Here is a 17,255-nt window from a genome sequence, read left to right on the forward strand (position 1 = left end):
GCCCGCCGATATAACGGATGAAGACTTTAAGAGGTTGTTTGCCAAATACGGGGAGCCGGGAGAGGTTTTTATCAACAAAGGAAAAGGCTTTGGCTTCATTAAGTTGGTAGGCATCCGTACCGTCTGCTCGTCTCCTAAAAAATCTCGCAGATAGTGGCTTATAACCCGATTTCCTAAAACTGGGTTTTAAACTTCCCCCAGGAATCCAGAGCTCTGGCAGAAATCGCCAAGGCAGAACTGGACGACACCCCCATGCGGGGCCGGCAGCTCCGTGTTCGCTTTGCCACACACGCCGCCGCGCTGTCAGTGCGTAACCTTTCTCCTTACGTGTCCAACGAGTTACTGGAGGAGGCTTTCTCCCAGTTCGGTCCGGTGGAGAGAGCTGTTGTGATTGTAGATGATCGAGGTAGATCAACGGGAAAAGGCATTGTTGAATTTGCATCAAAGCCAGCTGCCAGAAAAGCGTTTGAACGGTGTACTGAGGGAGTGTTCTTGTTGACGACGTAAGTATTTTGCTTCTCAGGATTTTTAGTTCTAAGCGGAGTAAAACTGTCAGTTTCTTCTGTTATATCAGAACAGGGGTCGATATAGAAATGTAAAGCGTGTGTGTATTTTGTATTTAGCACCCCTAGGCCAGTTATTGTGGAACCATTGGAGCAACTGGATGATGAAGATGGTCTTCCAGAAAAGCTTGCTCAGAAGAACCCGATGTACCAAAAGTAGGCACGCTCTTTTTGCTATAATGAGTATGCAGATAATGTAGTGTGGTCACTGACTGTATGAGTTAGGGTGGTTTTTCAGAACCTGGCCTTGAATATCACAAATGGTGCATAAGTATCAGCCTGATGACAGATTTTGGTGCTAAATGTAGAAATGTACCTGCACAGCTCAGAAATCAGGTGTCAGCTGTTACAGCTTGTGCTGATGTTGAGAATTCTCATGGTGAGACTTACGTTGGGGTTCCCATTGGGAAATAAATGTGTTAGAATTGTTTGAGAAACAAAGTAAAGTCTTAGGTTGCTACATGGTTACCAAATGCATGGACTTGCCTTATGAGGAGACCACTGTGCATGAGAGATGCATTGGTAAATGAGTTTAGGTTAGGACCTGTGCATGTAAGCCTATTTGTTGTAGACCTGCTTTTCAGGCTGCAAAAGGGAGTGGATGGAGAAGGCCTTGTGGGTGTTACATGAGAACGTGTTTGAAATTCCTTGTTTTGGTCAAAGACTTTGAGCATCTTAGTAACCATGTTCCTGTAAAGAGTGCAGACAAGTGTGGTGTTTTTCCTGAGATCATAAAAGAACTTAGAATTGGTAATATATGAAAAGTTCTTCAACTTTTCTATTTTTTCTATTAATTACTGTGTCTCTAACTTCAGCTGCTTTGTCAGTATAAGCTCTCAGCTCTCAGGTGCTTTGAAGACTAGCTTAAAGTAAATATTATTTATATTTATATTATATTCTGCTATAACACAGTACTCTGGTAAGTCAGCTCTGGAAACTCTCTCTGTGCTCAGGGGCTTTTTCAGCAGCTGTCTGTATATGGGCAAAGGGCTTGTCTTAGTTCTGGATTTTGCATCTGGCATTTGCCTGCAGAGGAGGGCTCTAATGAGGAAGCTGCAGGGTAAACATGCAGTAGAACAGGAAGCAGAAAGATTTGCTTGGATGTGATGGTGCAGGAGACTCCATGTTTGCCTTTGGTGTAGTTCTTGAATTAACTTAAATGCTGCTGTTTAAATCCATAAAATGCTGTATGGTTTTCATTCTGTCTAAGCAATCTTTAATCACAATGTCGAGGTGGTACTTCCTGGTTTCCTTGTACTTGGCTGTTGTTTCAGTGATTTTTTTGTTGGCCTTCATTTTTGAGGCTTGTGCAGCCTGGCTGAGCATCTTCCTCTCTGCAGGGAAAGAGAAACTCCTCCCCGTTTTGCTCAGCCTGGCAGTTTTGAGTTTGAGTATTCCCAGAGATGGAAATCTTTAGATGAAATGGAAAAACAACAGAGAGAACAAGTGGCAAAAAACATGAAAGATGCCAAGGACAAACTTGAGAGTGAGATGGAAGATGCTTATCACGAGCATCAGGCAAACCTCTTGCGTCAAGGTAATGGGCTCCGAATTCTTTGTCTCCAAATGCTTGTTTTTGCTCTGAATGATGGCTTCAATGCATAACTTGTTAATGGCTTGAATAAGTGTGCTTCCTCAGTCTTATCTACAAGTATGATTAAGACCAGTGGTGTGTGGTGTCTGCAGTAGTATAATTGATGTTAATCTAATTCAAATCTGAATTTAAATCTGAGTTTGTGGAGCTCCTGCTGACAGACTTGGTTTCTGCAGACCTTATGAGGCGTCAGGAGGAACTGAGACGTATGGAAGAACTCCATAATCAGGAAATGCAGAAACGCAAGGAAATTCAGCTCAGGTTGGTCTGGCTTTTACAGGATTTTTCAGTTGTACATTTTTTAATGGTTGATTTATGAAAACTTGCCTTGGGAAACAATTGCTGCTTCAGTTTGTGGATGAGAATGGAACAGCAGTTCAAGTTTTTTTTTTTCCTTGATTGTGTTTTTTCTGAAGCGTAATCATTAACTGAAATTGCTCATGCGTGGGGCTGATGTCTGGTGTGTGTTACTGCCGTGGTTTAATAATCTGCTCTGGGTTGATCAGGCAGGAGGAGGAGCGTCGCAGACGGGAGGAGGAAATGATGATCCGTCAGCGAGAGATGGAAGAACAGATGAGAAGGCAGAGGGAAGAGAATTATAGTAGAATGGGTTATATGGATCCCGTAAGTGAAACCACTCTTTTTTTCTGGATTGATGGCCGTGTTCAGAGATTTCCAGAATTCTTGCATGTTGTTGAGGTCGTGTTTTGCTTCCTTTAGGTTAGAGGTGGTGTCTTTGTGTAATTGAGATGGTAGTAGTTGGCTGTGCACACGCTTTGTCTCCTGAGAGGCTGGGTCTCAGTAATAGCTTCTGTGCTAAAAGTTGTTTCTTCTATGCAGAGGGAGAGAGACATGAGAATGGGTGGTGCCACCACAATGAACATGGGAGGTAAAGAATTTTTAAATGATTACTTAATGTGGCTACCTTAGAAATTGTCAGAATATGATTATATATTTCTCTTTCTTAGATCCTTATGCTTCTGCAGCCCAGAAATTTCCACCTCTTGGAGGTGGAGGCGGCATAGGTTATGAAGCTAATCCAGGAGTTGGCCAAGCAGCCATGAGTGGTTCTATGATGGGAAGTGACATGGTAATGTATCCTGTGATGGCTTTAGTTTAGCACAAGAGAAAAGTTGCAGTTGGAAATGAAGTTCTGTGTTCGGTTGTGTAAATTTCACTGTTAACTGCTGACTTTCTTGTCAGGTGTTTAACATGGAAGAGTAGTTTGGCATTATGTAGTACTAGTTTAGTTAACCATTACGGTAGTTTACGCAGTTGGAAGTTGTTTGTAACTGAATTCAAATGTGCTGTTGAGCATATTTGCAATTAACTCTGACCTTATTGGACTTGAGAAATTCTGCATCACAGTTAGGCTTGGAAGGATTTTTATAAATTCTAGAGAATACGAAAATTTTCAGAATTAAAATAACAGTAGCGGCTGTCGAGTAATGTGACATTCTGTATGGGCAAGTGAGATCATTGTTCTCCTTTCCACAGTTGAACACTGCATTTATTTTGGCCCTTCCAAGCCTTGGTAGAATTGATGCATGCTGTTAGAGATATGCTGTTAATTCAGAAATCTGCAAACGTCTCTTTAAGTAGCAGATTAAATTAAGTAATGGGAACAGCATATCACTTACTCTATATGCTGATGTTTGCTATAGAAAAGCAGGAATGCTGTTTTTTGGTTTTTTCCAAGTCTTAGGCATGTTCCAGTGGTCTGACTGTAGCCATTTTGTGGTTCCTGATCCACAAGGGAATGAAACGATAGCCTGATCTTGTTGCTTTCTCTTTGTTGGGGATGGCTGTAGGTAGAGGTTATTAAAGCTGCTGCATATCTCGTGCTCCGAGGTATGTTTCCAAGCTGTCCTATTTTTGGCACACTATATGTGTGAGTGGGTTTGAGCCTGCTTGGTGTTAGCACACTGAAGCAATGCTGATCCAGGTTAAAGAAATGCTTACTGGGTATAATGGAAAGCTGTTGGTTTAGGTGGTGATACTAGCGTGCTTTCACCCTCCTCGTAAAGGGTGTACTGTGTTGCACAAGCTGAACTAAATGATTTTTGGGTGGGTTTTAGGCCTCTGGCTTAACTTTGTGAGCTACCATCATAGCTTATCAAATATCTTCTGTTTTGATGGGAACTGTGTCTTAGAAACCATAACTCTGCAGAGCCGCAACGATTCAGTAGACGGTGCTGGTGGCCTTAATGTACCTCTAGTCTACTGATACTTTAGGCAGTTCTTAAGCTTCCAGCAAGTAGTTAGGCAGTCTGTGGTAAACGCTGTGAATATTTTCTCCTCTTGAAATTCATGGTACAGGTGCATGCTGAACGAGTGTAATACTTGAAAACGTGTGACAGTAAGGTGGCCTTGAGTTTCTTAGGACGGGGGATCTCTGCCACACAGTGCTGTCACAGTTATTGGGCTGACATCTTTGTGAGGAAGAGGAGGTAGACTTAAGCTGCCACGAAGTAGGCAGGAAAAAAATTTGTTAGCGTTTGACATACTTTACTTGGGAGGCTTGAAACTGACTTTCAGAAGTGGGGTCTGAGTTTTCAGTTGCAGGTACCTTTTGTAACAAGCAGCCCACCGTAGTTCTGTTACTTGGTAGCAGAAAACGTGCTTGAGATGAAAGTTGAGAGCTTTTTGTTAAAATTTGGCACTTCTGTACACTGAATGATCACAACTACTGTTACAGTAACTGAATGAAGTACATGCAATGAGAGGTACTAGCAAGAATACCTGAAGTCTCTGCTTTATTGCAGGGTAATATAGCTTTTACATCTCGGTGTGAAGCCTTTCAACACTGAAGTTGTGAATTTTTCCAGGAGCTTGTGATGAAGGTGGGGTGGGAAGGGATACATTGACTGGATGCACACAACCCTTTGTGCATAGTTCTAACCTGAAACGGAGTAAGTTGTGGTTCTCTGAACACACATTGCATATACAGCAGCAGTTTCGGAGTATGTGGGATTGAATAAAAGCAAGTCTTTTGATGGAGCAGTTGCGTTGGTTAGGTAAATCACTGGTCATGAGCTTTTTCACATTTTTTTTTCTTCTCGTAATCCAGTAGTGCTCACTATCAGTTTTGATTACTGCCTAAGGCCTCTACAGTTTAGTCAGCAGACCGTAGTCTTAACCCCATCTTGAAAAGCACATGGTCTCTATTGCAGCACATGCCATTAACTGGTGAGTAGGCATTCTGTTTACAGTGACATTTCATGAATGTCAGCTCGTACTTCAGTGAACTGAAGAAGCTCTCTCTGGCTAGGCTTGTTTGGAAATGACAGTGATGTGATCTAAGCTTTTATCGCACTAAAGGTGAGAAGTTTGCAAGCTATTTGCATTAACTTGGTTGAAAATTGCTAGAGCTCATTGTGAAAAGTTGTTAATTCACATCTGCACTAATGCTTACATTTCTAGCACTGCAGGGAGGATCTGTTCTTTGTAACAGATGTATGAGAATGCATCAAGTGGGAACATACCTCAAGGCATGTATTACAATAAACTAATTTTTAAATTACCCTTTTTTCCTTTCTATGTTCCCGGTACCTGTGGATCGGCTCAATGGTGATTGTATCGACGAACCTTGACTACGGAACCTTCTAAAAATATATACTTAACACACATGGACATCAACTACATATAATGAACTGTTAATTCTGTTCCAATAGCGTCCTGAACGCTTTGGGCAGGGAGGTGCGGGGCCTGTGGGTGGCCAGGGTCCTAGAGGAATGGGGCCTGGAACACCAACAGGATATGGTAGAGGGAGAGAAGAATACGAAGGCCCAAACAAAAAGCCCCGATTTTAGATGTGACCTGTAGTTTCATTCCAGTTTGTTTTGTCTGTCTTGTTTAGACACCAACTTTTTAATTCTTGCATTTTAGTAAGAAAGCTACGTTTTTATGGATGTTAGAAACTTACTGACCTAATATTTGTAAGTGGTCTGTTTGGGCAAGTACAACTTAATTATGTAATGCAGTGTTTCAAAACAAGTTTAGCTGTTTTTTTGATGTATAACGTCCCTAACTTGATGGCAGTGTACATTGTGCCACTGAATTCCCAAAGTGTACCAACTTTTTTTTACTGTGCTTCAAATAAATAGAAAACTAAATGTAGTAACTTTTCTTGCCATTCATGGTTAAATTAAGAGGCTAAATATAAGTACCACACCTTCAGTAAACTGAGAGTCTTGCCGTAGAGATCCAGCCAGGCCCAGGGTGTGGAACTGTAGCGAAGAGCTGAGATCTCTTCCCATAAAGCCTCTAGCTTAAGACTGGGACAAATAGCTTAACTGCCCAGTAGGTGCAGATTTTTGAACGTTGTGCTGCAATAAGAAAGCAACTAAAAATCTTGCAGATGCTGTCAGATAACGGTAATGAAAGCTATGCTGCAAGTAATGCAGCGTGTAAAGCATTTCTTATCTTAGCTATGGATGATGGGTGGTGGGATGGTTGCACTTACCACCTTGGCAGTTACTGCTTGATACTTTCTAACGACTTTAAGCAGAAGACTAGCAATGGTTATTTTAAAATAAATCCATAGAAAGACTTGTATTGACTGACTCCCCAACTGACGGGTTATTAATGAGATATTTATATGCTCTTAAGCTGTTTGAGATTACAGGATCTGGCCTTGCTCCGTATTGTATACCTGCCTGAAACTGCTTGGCAAAAAAAAACCGACCCAGAAGTGCTGCTCAAGTGATTAGGGGAGAACCTGCTAATTCATACTTGTAACTTGCTTATGTCCTCGTGCTAATTGAGTGGACTAATTTGCATAGCTCAGAATTCAATTGTATTATGGGGGCTGCAGGAACTAGTCCTGAATCTTGTAGCTGCTGGATAAATCATAAAAGCCTGTATGTAAAATACAGAGAAATGAGCATTCTTGCACGATGGTTATTGTTATTATTGATGTGTAGAGGTAATGCATCAAAAGCAGTATCTAAATCTGGAGTTAATGCTGCACCGTACAAATAAATTCCCTTCAAGGCTGTTTTGTAGATCTGATGAATTCGTTAGCTTGCTGTTAATTTCATTAACTCCCCTCAGGAGAATTTCAAAGCATTCTGGACTCAAGGTAGTTGCTTTGCTTATTATTACATTGTACCAGAGAAGCTGGGAACGTGACTTCCCAGCATAAAATGCCTTGGTGTTAATGCAGGATATATTAACCTGCTTAGCACAAAGTAGGTAGACTTAGCTGGCTGTACCTTCATGCAATTCCCCAACTACTGAGCGTTCTGTAAGTAGTTTCAATCTTAACAGTGATCTTTCCACTCCTTGTGCTAAGCATTGGCTAATTCTAAATTCTGTGCTAAATTCTCTGTGGTTAAAACTTCAGTGTCAGATTTGCAGTATCTTAGAGTGCAGATGATTGCTCGTGAAGTACTCACTGTAAGTGCTGATACTCCTTAAATGAAAAAAGAAGTAGCATGTTGTGAAATACTGATCCCAGGTAACACTGACTGGAACATTCAGTGCACGAAATAGTGACTCAGCTGGTTTGGTGAATGCTTTTTATCTTCCCAGAAAAGTTTGGAGATTGATAACGTGCTAAGACAATGAATTGTTACTCAGGAAACTCTGAATTGGCAGTTCCTGCACTGCAGACCAGGTATTTGGGAGTACTTGTGTTGGATATTGAGCTTAAAAACAGCAGTCCCACTGCAATTTGCTTTAAGTAGTACTAAATAATGCCTGTGTTTTCTGCAGGGTGTTCGTGGGACACCCACAAAAACGGAAGGTGTCTGAGATGGGGAATTCTGAACGTAAACATTAAATTAATTTTTTCAGTTTATTTTTCAGATGACATGTCATTCTTTATTAAAGAGATGCTGGTGCATATCCTAAAGTATGTTCTTTTGTAGCTCTGTAACTGAAGAGTGAAGGATGCTGATGTCCTTGTACCTTACAGACGTTGTCTTTTGGTACCCTGTTTTGTACATGAGCTGCTGTTGCTAGCATAGACGAGTTGCAAAAACAATGACTATAGCAAATATATAGAGAGGATTTGGCAGTTTTCAAAATATCTGAAAGCTTGGCTAAATCTGGCTTGGTTGTAGCTGCATAAGCAGAATTTCTAAAACGAGTTCTGCTTTGAGTTGCACGTATTCAACAGGCATGACAATTAAATAGCCAACTTCATTTCAAGACCTTTTAAAGATCGTGTCTTCAAAGCTGGCAAACACGTCAATGTTAAAATGTGATCAAGTTATTAAATGTGGGAGGTGAGAAGGTCATGTTCCTTTGATCTGTTCCGATGAGGCTTTGGGCTTTTTTCAGCAACTCAGATTGATATAACTGATATAATCATCCAAACAACTAAGAAAAGTGCTCGGTTGGTCAGACCTGTTCCTGGATGGGTCTGCCTTGCATATAACCTATTTTTGTACTGGACTTGGAGGACATTGGCTGTTGCAATTTAGCTTTGTTTTAACAAAATTTGAGCCCTTTTTGACACTTGATATCTAAAAACTGCAGCATGTAGAAACTGGTATCTTCATATCTTCACACTTTCTCAAATGAATAGAGAATAATCCCATCTTCTGGTGTAGACACGTTACACTAATCATGTATACAGCTGATGAGAACCTGAAACTGCTTTTGAGATTTTGTGGTATTTTTGTGGTAGAAAAATTCTTGGCTTCTCCTTGGCAACCATTTATTGTGGCAGCAAGCTTTTGCTGGAGTTTCTGAGACTGCAATTTACACTTAAAACTAGTGGCCTGCTACATAACTGCACTTAGCCAGCATTTCTGCAGTTCATAACTGTGAGGAACGTAGTACCACAAATGGCAATGGACATTAGGACCCGGATGTAGTATTCCTGCTTGCTCCAAGATTCTCATTGCCGACTGCATACAGGTAGGTAACAAGCAATATAATATAACTTGGTGACTTTCTATGTAATCTTATACTGTGGGTATTCTGACATCACACTTCTGACTGTGGAATTACAGTGCAGCACTCTTCATACCTGTACGTTAAACTTGCATCAAAGCTGCGTGGTTTTCGGTTTTAAGCTTTTGCCTTGTTCAAAGCCAATAAGCAACAACTTACTGTGATTCTTAGCTAAGTGCTTTCAGACCCGATTCCTTTGTACTTGTGACTCGGCTTGTGTGCATTTTTCTCAGTTATGGTGTAACGAAGATGTTCTTGGAGGAGCTCTGTGGGGAAGAGGGAGCGTGATCTTACACTCAGTTAACAAGTCAACCCAGTGCTCTCAGTGCATAGAACAGGACGGTTCAAACTTTCCGCAGTGACAGTGGCCCATTTGCAGCGCATCCCTTTGGCTCGGTAGGAAACGTGTTAGTAATCACTGCTGTAGCCCTGTGTAAACTGGTAGCCAAAGCTCAGTAACGTGGTCAGCTTTAGGATGGATTGGGGATAGTCAGGACATACATATGACTGCTTGAATGAATATCCCTGTAAGAAGTTCATAGAGCTTATTGGACATCTCAGTTGTCTTTAATTAATCCTTGATTGGCAAACAAAGTACATTTCTCTGCCTTTGACAGTGGTGAGATTCTCTATTTCTGCCTCTTAGTCATCTTTAGCATAATGCTCAACTTCATTTTTCATCTGTCTTGAGGACGTGATCCTAAAGTCTTCATTAATAGAAGTGCTGAATGTAGTGTTTCAGGATTAACGTGTTTACGTTTCCAGACATCCAGACATGCTGATCTCCAGCTCTTCTGCATTCGTTCTTGAACCTGAATTTCCAGGTCTCTTGTTTCAGCACACGACCTGGCTCGTCTGATCAGCTTTTTCAGAGATGCCGTGATGTGTTTTCCCACTTGATCTGCAAAGTTCTGCTTTGCATACTCGCTTCTGGTATTTTGGACCAATCTGTGTTCTGTTCAAGAAAATACTCTTGCTGTTCAACGCGCGATCTGCTGGACAGCCTTGCCCTGCTGCAGTCAGCTCACAGTGTTCCTCTGAAAGCAGCCAGCTGCACCTTAAATCTCAAGATTGCAATGCTAGGCCTTTGTTTAGAGCGCAGTGAGTGTAGCTCAAATCTGTCTAACCAAACAGGGACACACTTTGTCACAAAGTCAGTTTGATTTTTTTTTTTTTGGTGATGGCTTACTCTAAACCTGGGACTGGAATTCAGCAGCAAAACTGCTGGCAGTGTGCTTGCTGTCATGTAGTGAAACTGAACTATTAATCTTTAAACCAATGCTCAGATCTAAGTAGTATTTCCAGTGTGCTCTGGACACTTGACTTTACCTGCAGAAATGTCGTGGAGGGGTTATTGGCACATCTGCTCTATTCTACATACTTAAACTTAGTAGGGTTTTGACACTCTTGGAGCAAGCAATCTGTGACTGAACCATAGGACTCATACCAGCTCTGACTGCCTGCAGTAGTGAAACTTGGTGTGGTAGATAACTGAAAAGCCAGTCTGTAACAGCGCGTACCAACAAATGGCATTCCAGTGCTTGCATTGTGTTTCATCTTGGTTTTATATCCTGGTGTGAAATACACTTTTTCTCAAAAAGATCATCTGAAGCTCAGAAGTGTGGTGTCAGAATACATATGCGTACCTGTTAGGCCCTCAGACCAGATTCTGGTGCTGTCAGGAGAGCACAGCATAGCGTGTATGGGGGCTTTACTGTAACATTAAGCATACAAAGTGTTGATTTGCTTGCAGTTTTCCCCATAGCTAAACACTGAGGCCTGTGAGTAGTTTTAGGACTTCAGCAGTAATGGGGTTGCATGTCTCTGTTAATCATTGCCAGCTGCAGTGACACGATCAGGAAGGCCAGCGTTCTGTTCCATCATGTCAATAAGGCTAAGCATGTTAGAAAGGATGCATAAAAAGTATTGCTGCTCTGACTAATTACTTGGCTTCTTCCACTACTAGGAAGTTTGGAATCGGCTAATTAGCTTCAGATTTCTCTCTCCATACCAGCTAGTGGGGCTCTTAAATAGCTACTTACTGGAAAAGGAAAAAAGGGAGGATTGGCCTTCTCCCACTTCTGTCATTGCTGCTAGATAATGATTGACATGTTAGGACTTGGCTGTGCAATCCCGCAGTGGTCTGTGAATACCCCATCTCTATAAATGTTGCTTCTGAACACCAGTACTGAAGAGCTAACTGGGAGGGCTGGGAGGAGTGTGGCTATATAAGTGAAATCTGGAGTGTTAAAAGGATGCACAAAGATATAGTATCCCTTATGCATGGTGTTTGTTGCTATGGCATAGAAAACAAAATGTGCATACTATATTTCTGCTCCCGAGGGCCACGATGAAACCCAGGTGGTGGGTTTGAGACTAAACTTGAACTTTTCCCTACCTGGTCAAATCCCATTGTGACCATTGCGATTTGCCTCCCAACTTGAGGTGTGCACAGAACGTTGTACTGCTACATCCCTAGTTGCTAACCATTGAAGTTTGCCCTCAATTAAGCTGTAAGTAAAAGGGGGGGTCGTCAGAAGGGAAGAAGCTGTTGCTTAGAATAAAAGCAGTAGACTTACAGTGCTAATCTCTAGTGTCTTCCTGTGGCTTTTGAAGCACTTCTAGGACTATTGAACTGGGGGCTGCTAGGAGTAAGGGGCACTGCACTCCTTCATGAAGCAGAAGGAAGAGGGCATTGTACAGGAGACAAACTAGGCTCAAATAGAAGAAGTAGCTTGATTGGAATCCTTAATGCCTTCACATAAGGGATAGTATACCTCTGGCTGCAATCAAACTTCATTGTACTCAGACTGGTGATTTACGGTTTGTGCTCTGACAAGGTGCAGTTCTTCAGTCAACTACATGCATATTCCTTCACTTCTTTACAAGTGCTTAGGCTAGCCTATTTCTGCCCCTTATTCTTCCATTTAATATTTTGGAATAGTTTGTAAATTCCCCTTCATAACTAATCAGTCCACGTATTTAAATCTTTGCTTTTTAAGTTAGTTTTGAAATGGTTAGAAGTTTCTGTATGTTATTATAACAACTTCACTTGTTATCCTTTAGGTGAAGATGCGAGCTGAGTGAAACTGGCGTGCTCATCCATGAGAAGTAAGCATAATCTTGTCTTGTTCTGAGTGGGTGAAGTAATAAAATGGGCACTGAGTAACAAGCAGTGAGTGTGTGAAACGTGGAACTTGGTGTGCTGCTGTCAGACTGTGAGACTGTGACCTGGGTTTGACATCTTGGGAGCAGTGGTAAAAAACATCTTCCTAGATGCAGGTTTCTGTGACAGATTACAAAACCCCTGTCAATAAAACTTGTGATTATTTTTCTAGTTCAGGAGCTGAGCATGAGCACATCCAGCGTGATGTCCCGTGATATGGGAGTGCACCAAGCTACCAAGGGAGCAAGTAAGTAGATAATGTCCTTAGGCTGCTGATCTGTTGAAGCAGCACATCACCTTGTGATGTGTTGGCTGGCTCCTGCCTGAAACCTGTCTGATTAATCTCATTTTTATGCAAAAATCGTCTATCTTGGCTCTACAAAAGAAATAACTGTTGTTTTAGGCTTTTCAGCCATGCAGCATCACATAAAACCGTCTTCTGAACACTGCAGGTGGTCAAGCCAAGAAATAATCATGACTAAGATTGAGGCTGAAATGGAAGGGTTGTGAATGGGATGCAGTGATTGTCAGCAAAGGAAAAGCAATGAAGCTCTCCTTTTTATTAATTAATTGTTAAAGCTGCTGTGTGTTTGAAATAGTTAATGAACACTGAACTTAACGTACAAGAACAGGTAGTGGTTTAGGGAAATAAAGTAACCTGTAGAGCTGGAATTAATGACATTTTCCCTCTAATTTGCTACTTAAACTACAAGGGGAGCTGCAGATATTTTTAAATCTTGAGTGAAGAGCAACATGCAAAGTTCTGTAACACATGAGAGAGGGGTAAGTAACGACCTAGATGTGCTGCAGCTCACCCTGTGAGTCGTGAAGGTGACGAGATTCAATCGGTGAACTGATTGAATCCGGTGTGACTTGTCACTGCTGCTCTTGTTTCTTGGGTAGTAAAGCACGCAGCCACTTCAGATCTTTTAAGTTTGAAGTAGAGGACAATGTGGACGGTGTTCATTTCATCTCAAGCCTAAGAAGAGACCTTAAGATTCTAGAGAATATCTGTCAGGTGCATGAGCTTTCTTTGTGACACACAGATTCCCTTTCTGTGTCGTTGCTTGTGATTTCTGGTGGCATTTCTGTGTTCTGGCTAACAGCACGCTTTGTACTTGCAGAAGAAGAGAAGCCCAAATGCAGCGAAGAGGAGCCAGGAACGTTGTAGGAGTTTTTAAAAATAAAGTATTCGAATTTTCTTAATGATGACTTGTTTTATTGTGGAGCATGTTCAGTAGGTAAGCTGTTAAATGCAGCCATACCACGTTGTGCTCGAGGAACTGCCTCAAGTGTGAGCTTGTAGAAGGGGAAATGCAGAATGTGCTTTGAGCATTGAGTGAGGAAGGGATTCAGTCATTGGGCCTTTGTGTGACAAACACATGAAGCACCTGCTGAACTAAAGGCTGTAACACACAGCTGTTTTTCACCTGCTGTGCCTTTGCCATGGGCTTGTTCTGGTAGTTGGCCTGCACCAGCTGTGGGGGTAGGTGTGTTTCCTGACCACTGTGCAGCCATGTGTGCTTTTGTGAGAATGACTAGCTTAATTTTTCCTATATTCCTTTCCCCTGAGGCACTTGAGTTGATTCTGGGAGTTCCACCCATTCCATCCCCATCTGCAGGGCTCTGTGTGCCATTGTACCTGTTAGATTTCTCAGTTTGCACACGCTCGATTGGTTTGTCAGCATTCACTCAGTGACTGTAGTAGTTAAAGCTGGATGCCAGTGTTGGAGTCCCTTGAAAACCAGAGCAGTGCTTTTTTCTGCCCTTAAAGCACAAGTTTCCATGGTTCAAATTGTTTTTCTTGGACAGGACGGGTGTAATGCATTAAAGCCTCTCTGTGCATGTGCATCATTCCACCAGGGAAGGTTGGTGCTGCATTGGAGCCTTGAGCTGTCGTTTCATTTTTTCATGCAGTCATGTGGAGGATTTGTTGATGTTTTTGACATCTCTGCATCACTGACAGCTGTCAGGTTTCCATGAGAGGTTCTGTGCTTCCTAAAGTGCAGTGCAGTGACTGCTGGGAGGTGCAGTGGGGACGGTGCTGCATGACATGCTGTTAGCAGATGAGTTTGGTGATTAGGTTCTGTTAATTATGATTCATTGGTACTGTGTAACATTCAGAAAGTTAAACTATTCACCTCTTAATTAAGACTTTGATTTTAACTGAGGGGGGGAGGAAGCTCGAGGAAAGAACTGGAGCTGTGTTACCTGCAGAAGTGACACCTCGTGGTGCTTGCAGCGCCGGGGCTGGGAAGGATCAAATGCAGCATGTGCTGTGCAGGCAGCACCCCCAGGCTTCCCCTCAGTGTTTATCGCTGAGCAGAGCACCGTATGGTACGGGATGTCCCTTTGGTCAGCCTGGGCCAGCTGTGCTGTCACCCTCTGCTCTCATCCCCCCGCCGGCAGGGCAGCACGAGAGGCGGAGAGGCCCTCACCCCTAAGAGCTGCTCTGCCATGACTCAGACGTCACTGTTCTCACCACTGCTGCTTCCACAAAGAGCATTAACTGCACCACTGTCTTGTCTCCATGGCTGCTGTCCTCTCACACAGCCTTTTTTCCCTCAATTCCTGCTATTTTTCAGTCACTTGCCCTAATTCTCTTTCCCCCGTTGCAGCTCGGTGAATCTGCTCCCACCAAAACGTGACATCAGCATTCACGACGATCTTCACCTCCCACACCTTTTATAAGCAAACCATGGTTTTAATATTGAAAATGGATGGATGTGCTTTGGAGAACTGCACAAAGCCCTCATTTTTTTTTTCCCCGTTGGTGTGTGGGCCCTTCTGTCACCTGAGCCATGACTCGCACTGCGTTTCCATCAGCACACGCTGTGCCAGCAGCTGCTTGTTCCCTGGCTGCTAAAGCTGAGGGCTTGGTTCTGCTGTTTCATTAGTCTGATTAACTCATGTGCTAAGCATGGGATTGAGAGTGGGCGTCTGTGGGAGGCGTTGGGGTCTGTCCTGGACGAGGGGCTGTGTCCATCGGGAGCAGTTGGGGCTGGGATTGCTGGCTGCTCCTGGGAGGAGGAGCTGATGGTGTGGGTGGGAAGCGTGACCTCTTCCTGCCGAGCGTGAGATGCAAAATGAGCGCACCTGGGGCAGCTGATGCTGTCTGGCCTTGTGCTGAATGGGGACGATTCCTGCCACGCGGAAGGACGTTTCATTTAAGAGCCGACAAGTGATGAATGATTCAGAGAAGGAGCTCGGGCTCGCGAATCTAAAGACAGCGGGATCCCAGGTGGGGCTGGATGGAGGGTTTGGTGAAAGAGGGAGCCGTGTTTTGTCTGCAGCTGCTTCCCGTTAGGTCAGGGCTGCACGGGGCGCGCTGTTATTTATTGCTGAGCTCTGAGTCATTGCGGTGATGACGCGCAGCCGGGGGGCAGCGCTGCTCCGCTCCCAGCACAGCCCGCACTGCCCGGGGAGCGCAGACCTGCAGCTCCGCGAGAGGGGAGCAAACAGACGCTGCGATGATTTTGCTCTTCTGCACAAAAACTGCAGCCAGCTCCGACCTGTGCCTCAGCCCTGCTGAAGGAAGGCGTTCTCCGCAAGCAAAGGGAAAATTCCTTCCTCTCCGCGCTGCTCTCCAGCAGCTCCTGTACGTCCCTGCGGAAGCGCTGGATCCTTCCTGCACAACGAAGCGCTGCCGCACGTGCGGGGCCTGGAGCTGCCGACCCCAGCATGCAGGGAGGGCCAGGTCTTCTTTTTTCCCTTTCCTGCGGGCCGACGGAGCAGCGTGCTGCCGTCAGTCGGTGCTCCAGCAGGGCAGGGAGCAGCAGTGCAGCAGCGGCTCGGCACCGGCACCGCTGCATCCCGAGCTGCGGGCTGGGAAGGGGCAGGGATAGGGGCACGGATAGGGGCAGGGATTGCAGCGGCCGGAGGACGGCAGCAGCCGGAAGGGCCGTCCCGATCCGCTCCGCACCGCCCCATCCCCGCCCCATCCCGGCCATGGCGGCGGCGTTCCGGGCTCTTCGCGTTCTCCTGGGGCTCTTCTTCCTTCTCGCGGGCTCCGTGAAGCTCTCGGAGCGGCTCTCTGCCGACTCGCACCGCCATATGGTGAGGGGGTCCCGGGGGCGCCGCGCCGCACGGAGCTCCGCGTGGGCAGCGATGCCGGAGCCGTGCCCTGCGCTGCGCCCTCCAGCAGGAGCAGTTCGTGCGATTCGCGGAGGTGTTCCCCCTCAGGGACTTCGGCTTCTCCCCCTCTCCCGGCCCCTACCTGACGGCCGTCGGTGCGGTGGAGGCGGCGGCCGGGCTGCTCCTCGCCTTCGGGCCGCAGCTGCTGCAGGAGATCAGCAACTTCGTGCTCAGCGTCGTCATGATCGGTGCGTGAGAGCCGGCGGGGGGGTGGGAGGGGGTGTCGGGGATGCCCTCCGCCGCCCTTCGCCCCGTGTCAGCGTCCCGTGCCCTCCCCAGGTGCCATCTACACGCTGCTGGCGCTGCGGGAGCCGCTGGCCATGTGTGCCCCCGCCACGCTGTGCCTCGGGCTGCTGCTGCTGCTCAACGTCCGCGGGCACGCAGCGCCCGCCAAGGCCAAGGCGGAGTGAGCCGGGACGGAGAGAGGACGGCGGTGCTGACGGGAGGCCGCGGCCGTTCGGTGCCGTCGGGGTGGTTTTAGCGGTGGCTCTGCTTGCTGTGAAGCGATGTGACCACGCTGCTGTGTGCTGTCCCGGCTGCGGGATGGATGGTGACCCTGGCACTGCCATCACTGCGGTGCTGGGCTGCTGGGTGGGCGGGTTGTGATTTTTTGGAATAAAGCCTCTGGGTTTTTTTTTTCATGCTTTGCCTCCTCTGTTTCTGCCCTCTCTCCACGCTGAGCTGCAGGACTGGGGGGACCCTGAGGTGTGGCAGGGAGTGCTGGGCTGCTGGAGCAGTGGCTGGGGATGATGGCAATGTGGGTGTCGTGCAGAGGCAGTGTCTGCATGGGATGGGAGCCCTGCAGTCACCCCGCAATGCGCCCGGCTGCTCACTGCACATCCAGGTGGGACAGCAGCCGTGTCCCCAACCCCACCCTATTCAGCAGAGCTTC

General features: G+C 45.3%; 2 protein-coding genes across 2 annotated transcripts; both read left to right on the forward strand.

The window, feature by feature from the left end:
• Positions 1-6: 6 nt before the first annotated feature.
• SFPQ (splicing factor proline and glutamine rich) lies at positions 7-13,005 on the forward strand. The gene is made up of 10 exons (XM_031556801.1): positions 7-106; positions 202-503; positions 624-719; positions 1,904-2,100; positions 2,334-2,418; positions 2,664-2,781; positions 2,998-3,046; positions 3,126-3,247; positions 12,130-12,174; positions 12,402-13,005. Exons 2-9 carry the CDS (start codon positions 253-255, stop codon positions 12,148-12,150), a joined length of 939 nt encoding a protein of 312 aa, XP_031412661.1. The 5' UTR covers positions 7-106; positions 202-252; the 3' UTR covers positions 12,151-12,174; positions 12,402-13,005.
• A 2,649-nt stretch (positions 13,006-15,654) lies between these two features.
• TMEM35B (transmembrane protein 35B) lies at positions 15,655-17,002 on the forward strand. Its single transcript, XM_010723328.3, has 3 exons — positions 15,655-16,285; positions 16,371-16,551; positions 16,643-17,002. The coding sequence occupies exons 1-3, from the start codon at positions 15,911-15,913 to the stop codon at positions 16,771-16,773; spliced, it is 687 nt and encodes a 228-aa protein (XP_010721630.1). The 5' UTR covers positions 15,655-15,910; the 3' UTR covers positions 16,774-17,002.
• Positions 17,003-17,255: the final 253 nt, after the last annotated feature.

Source organism: Meleagris gallopavo, chromosome 25, assembly GCF_000146605.3.
Source record: "Meleagris gallopavo isolate NT-WF06-2002-E0010 breed Aviagen turkey brand Nicholas breeding stock chromosome 25, Turkey_5.1, whole genome shotgun sequence".
NCBI classification, from domain to species: domain Eukaryota; kingdom Metazoa; phylum Chordata; class Aves; order Galliformes; family Phasianidae; genus Meleagris; species Meleagris gallopavo.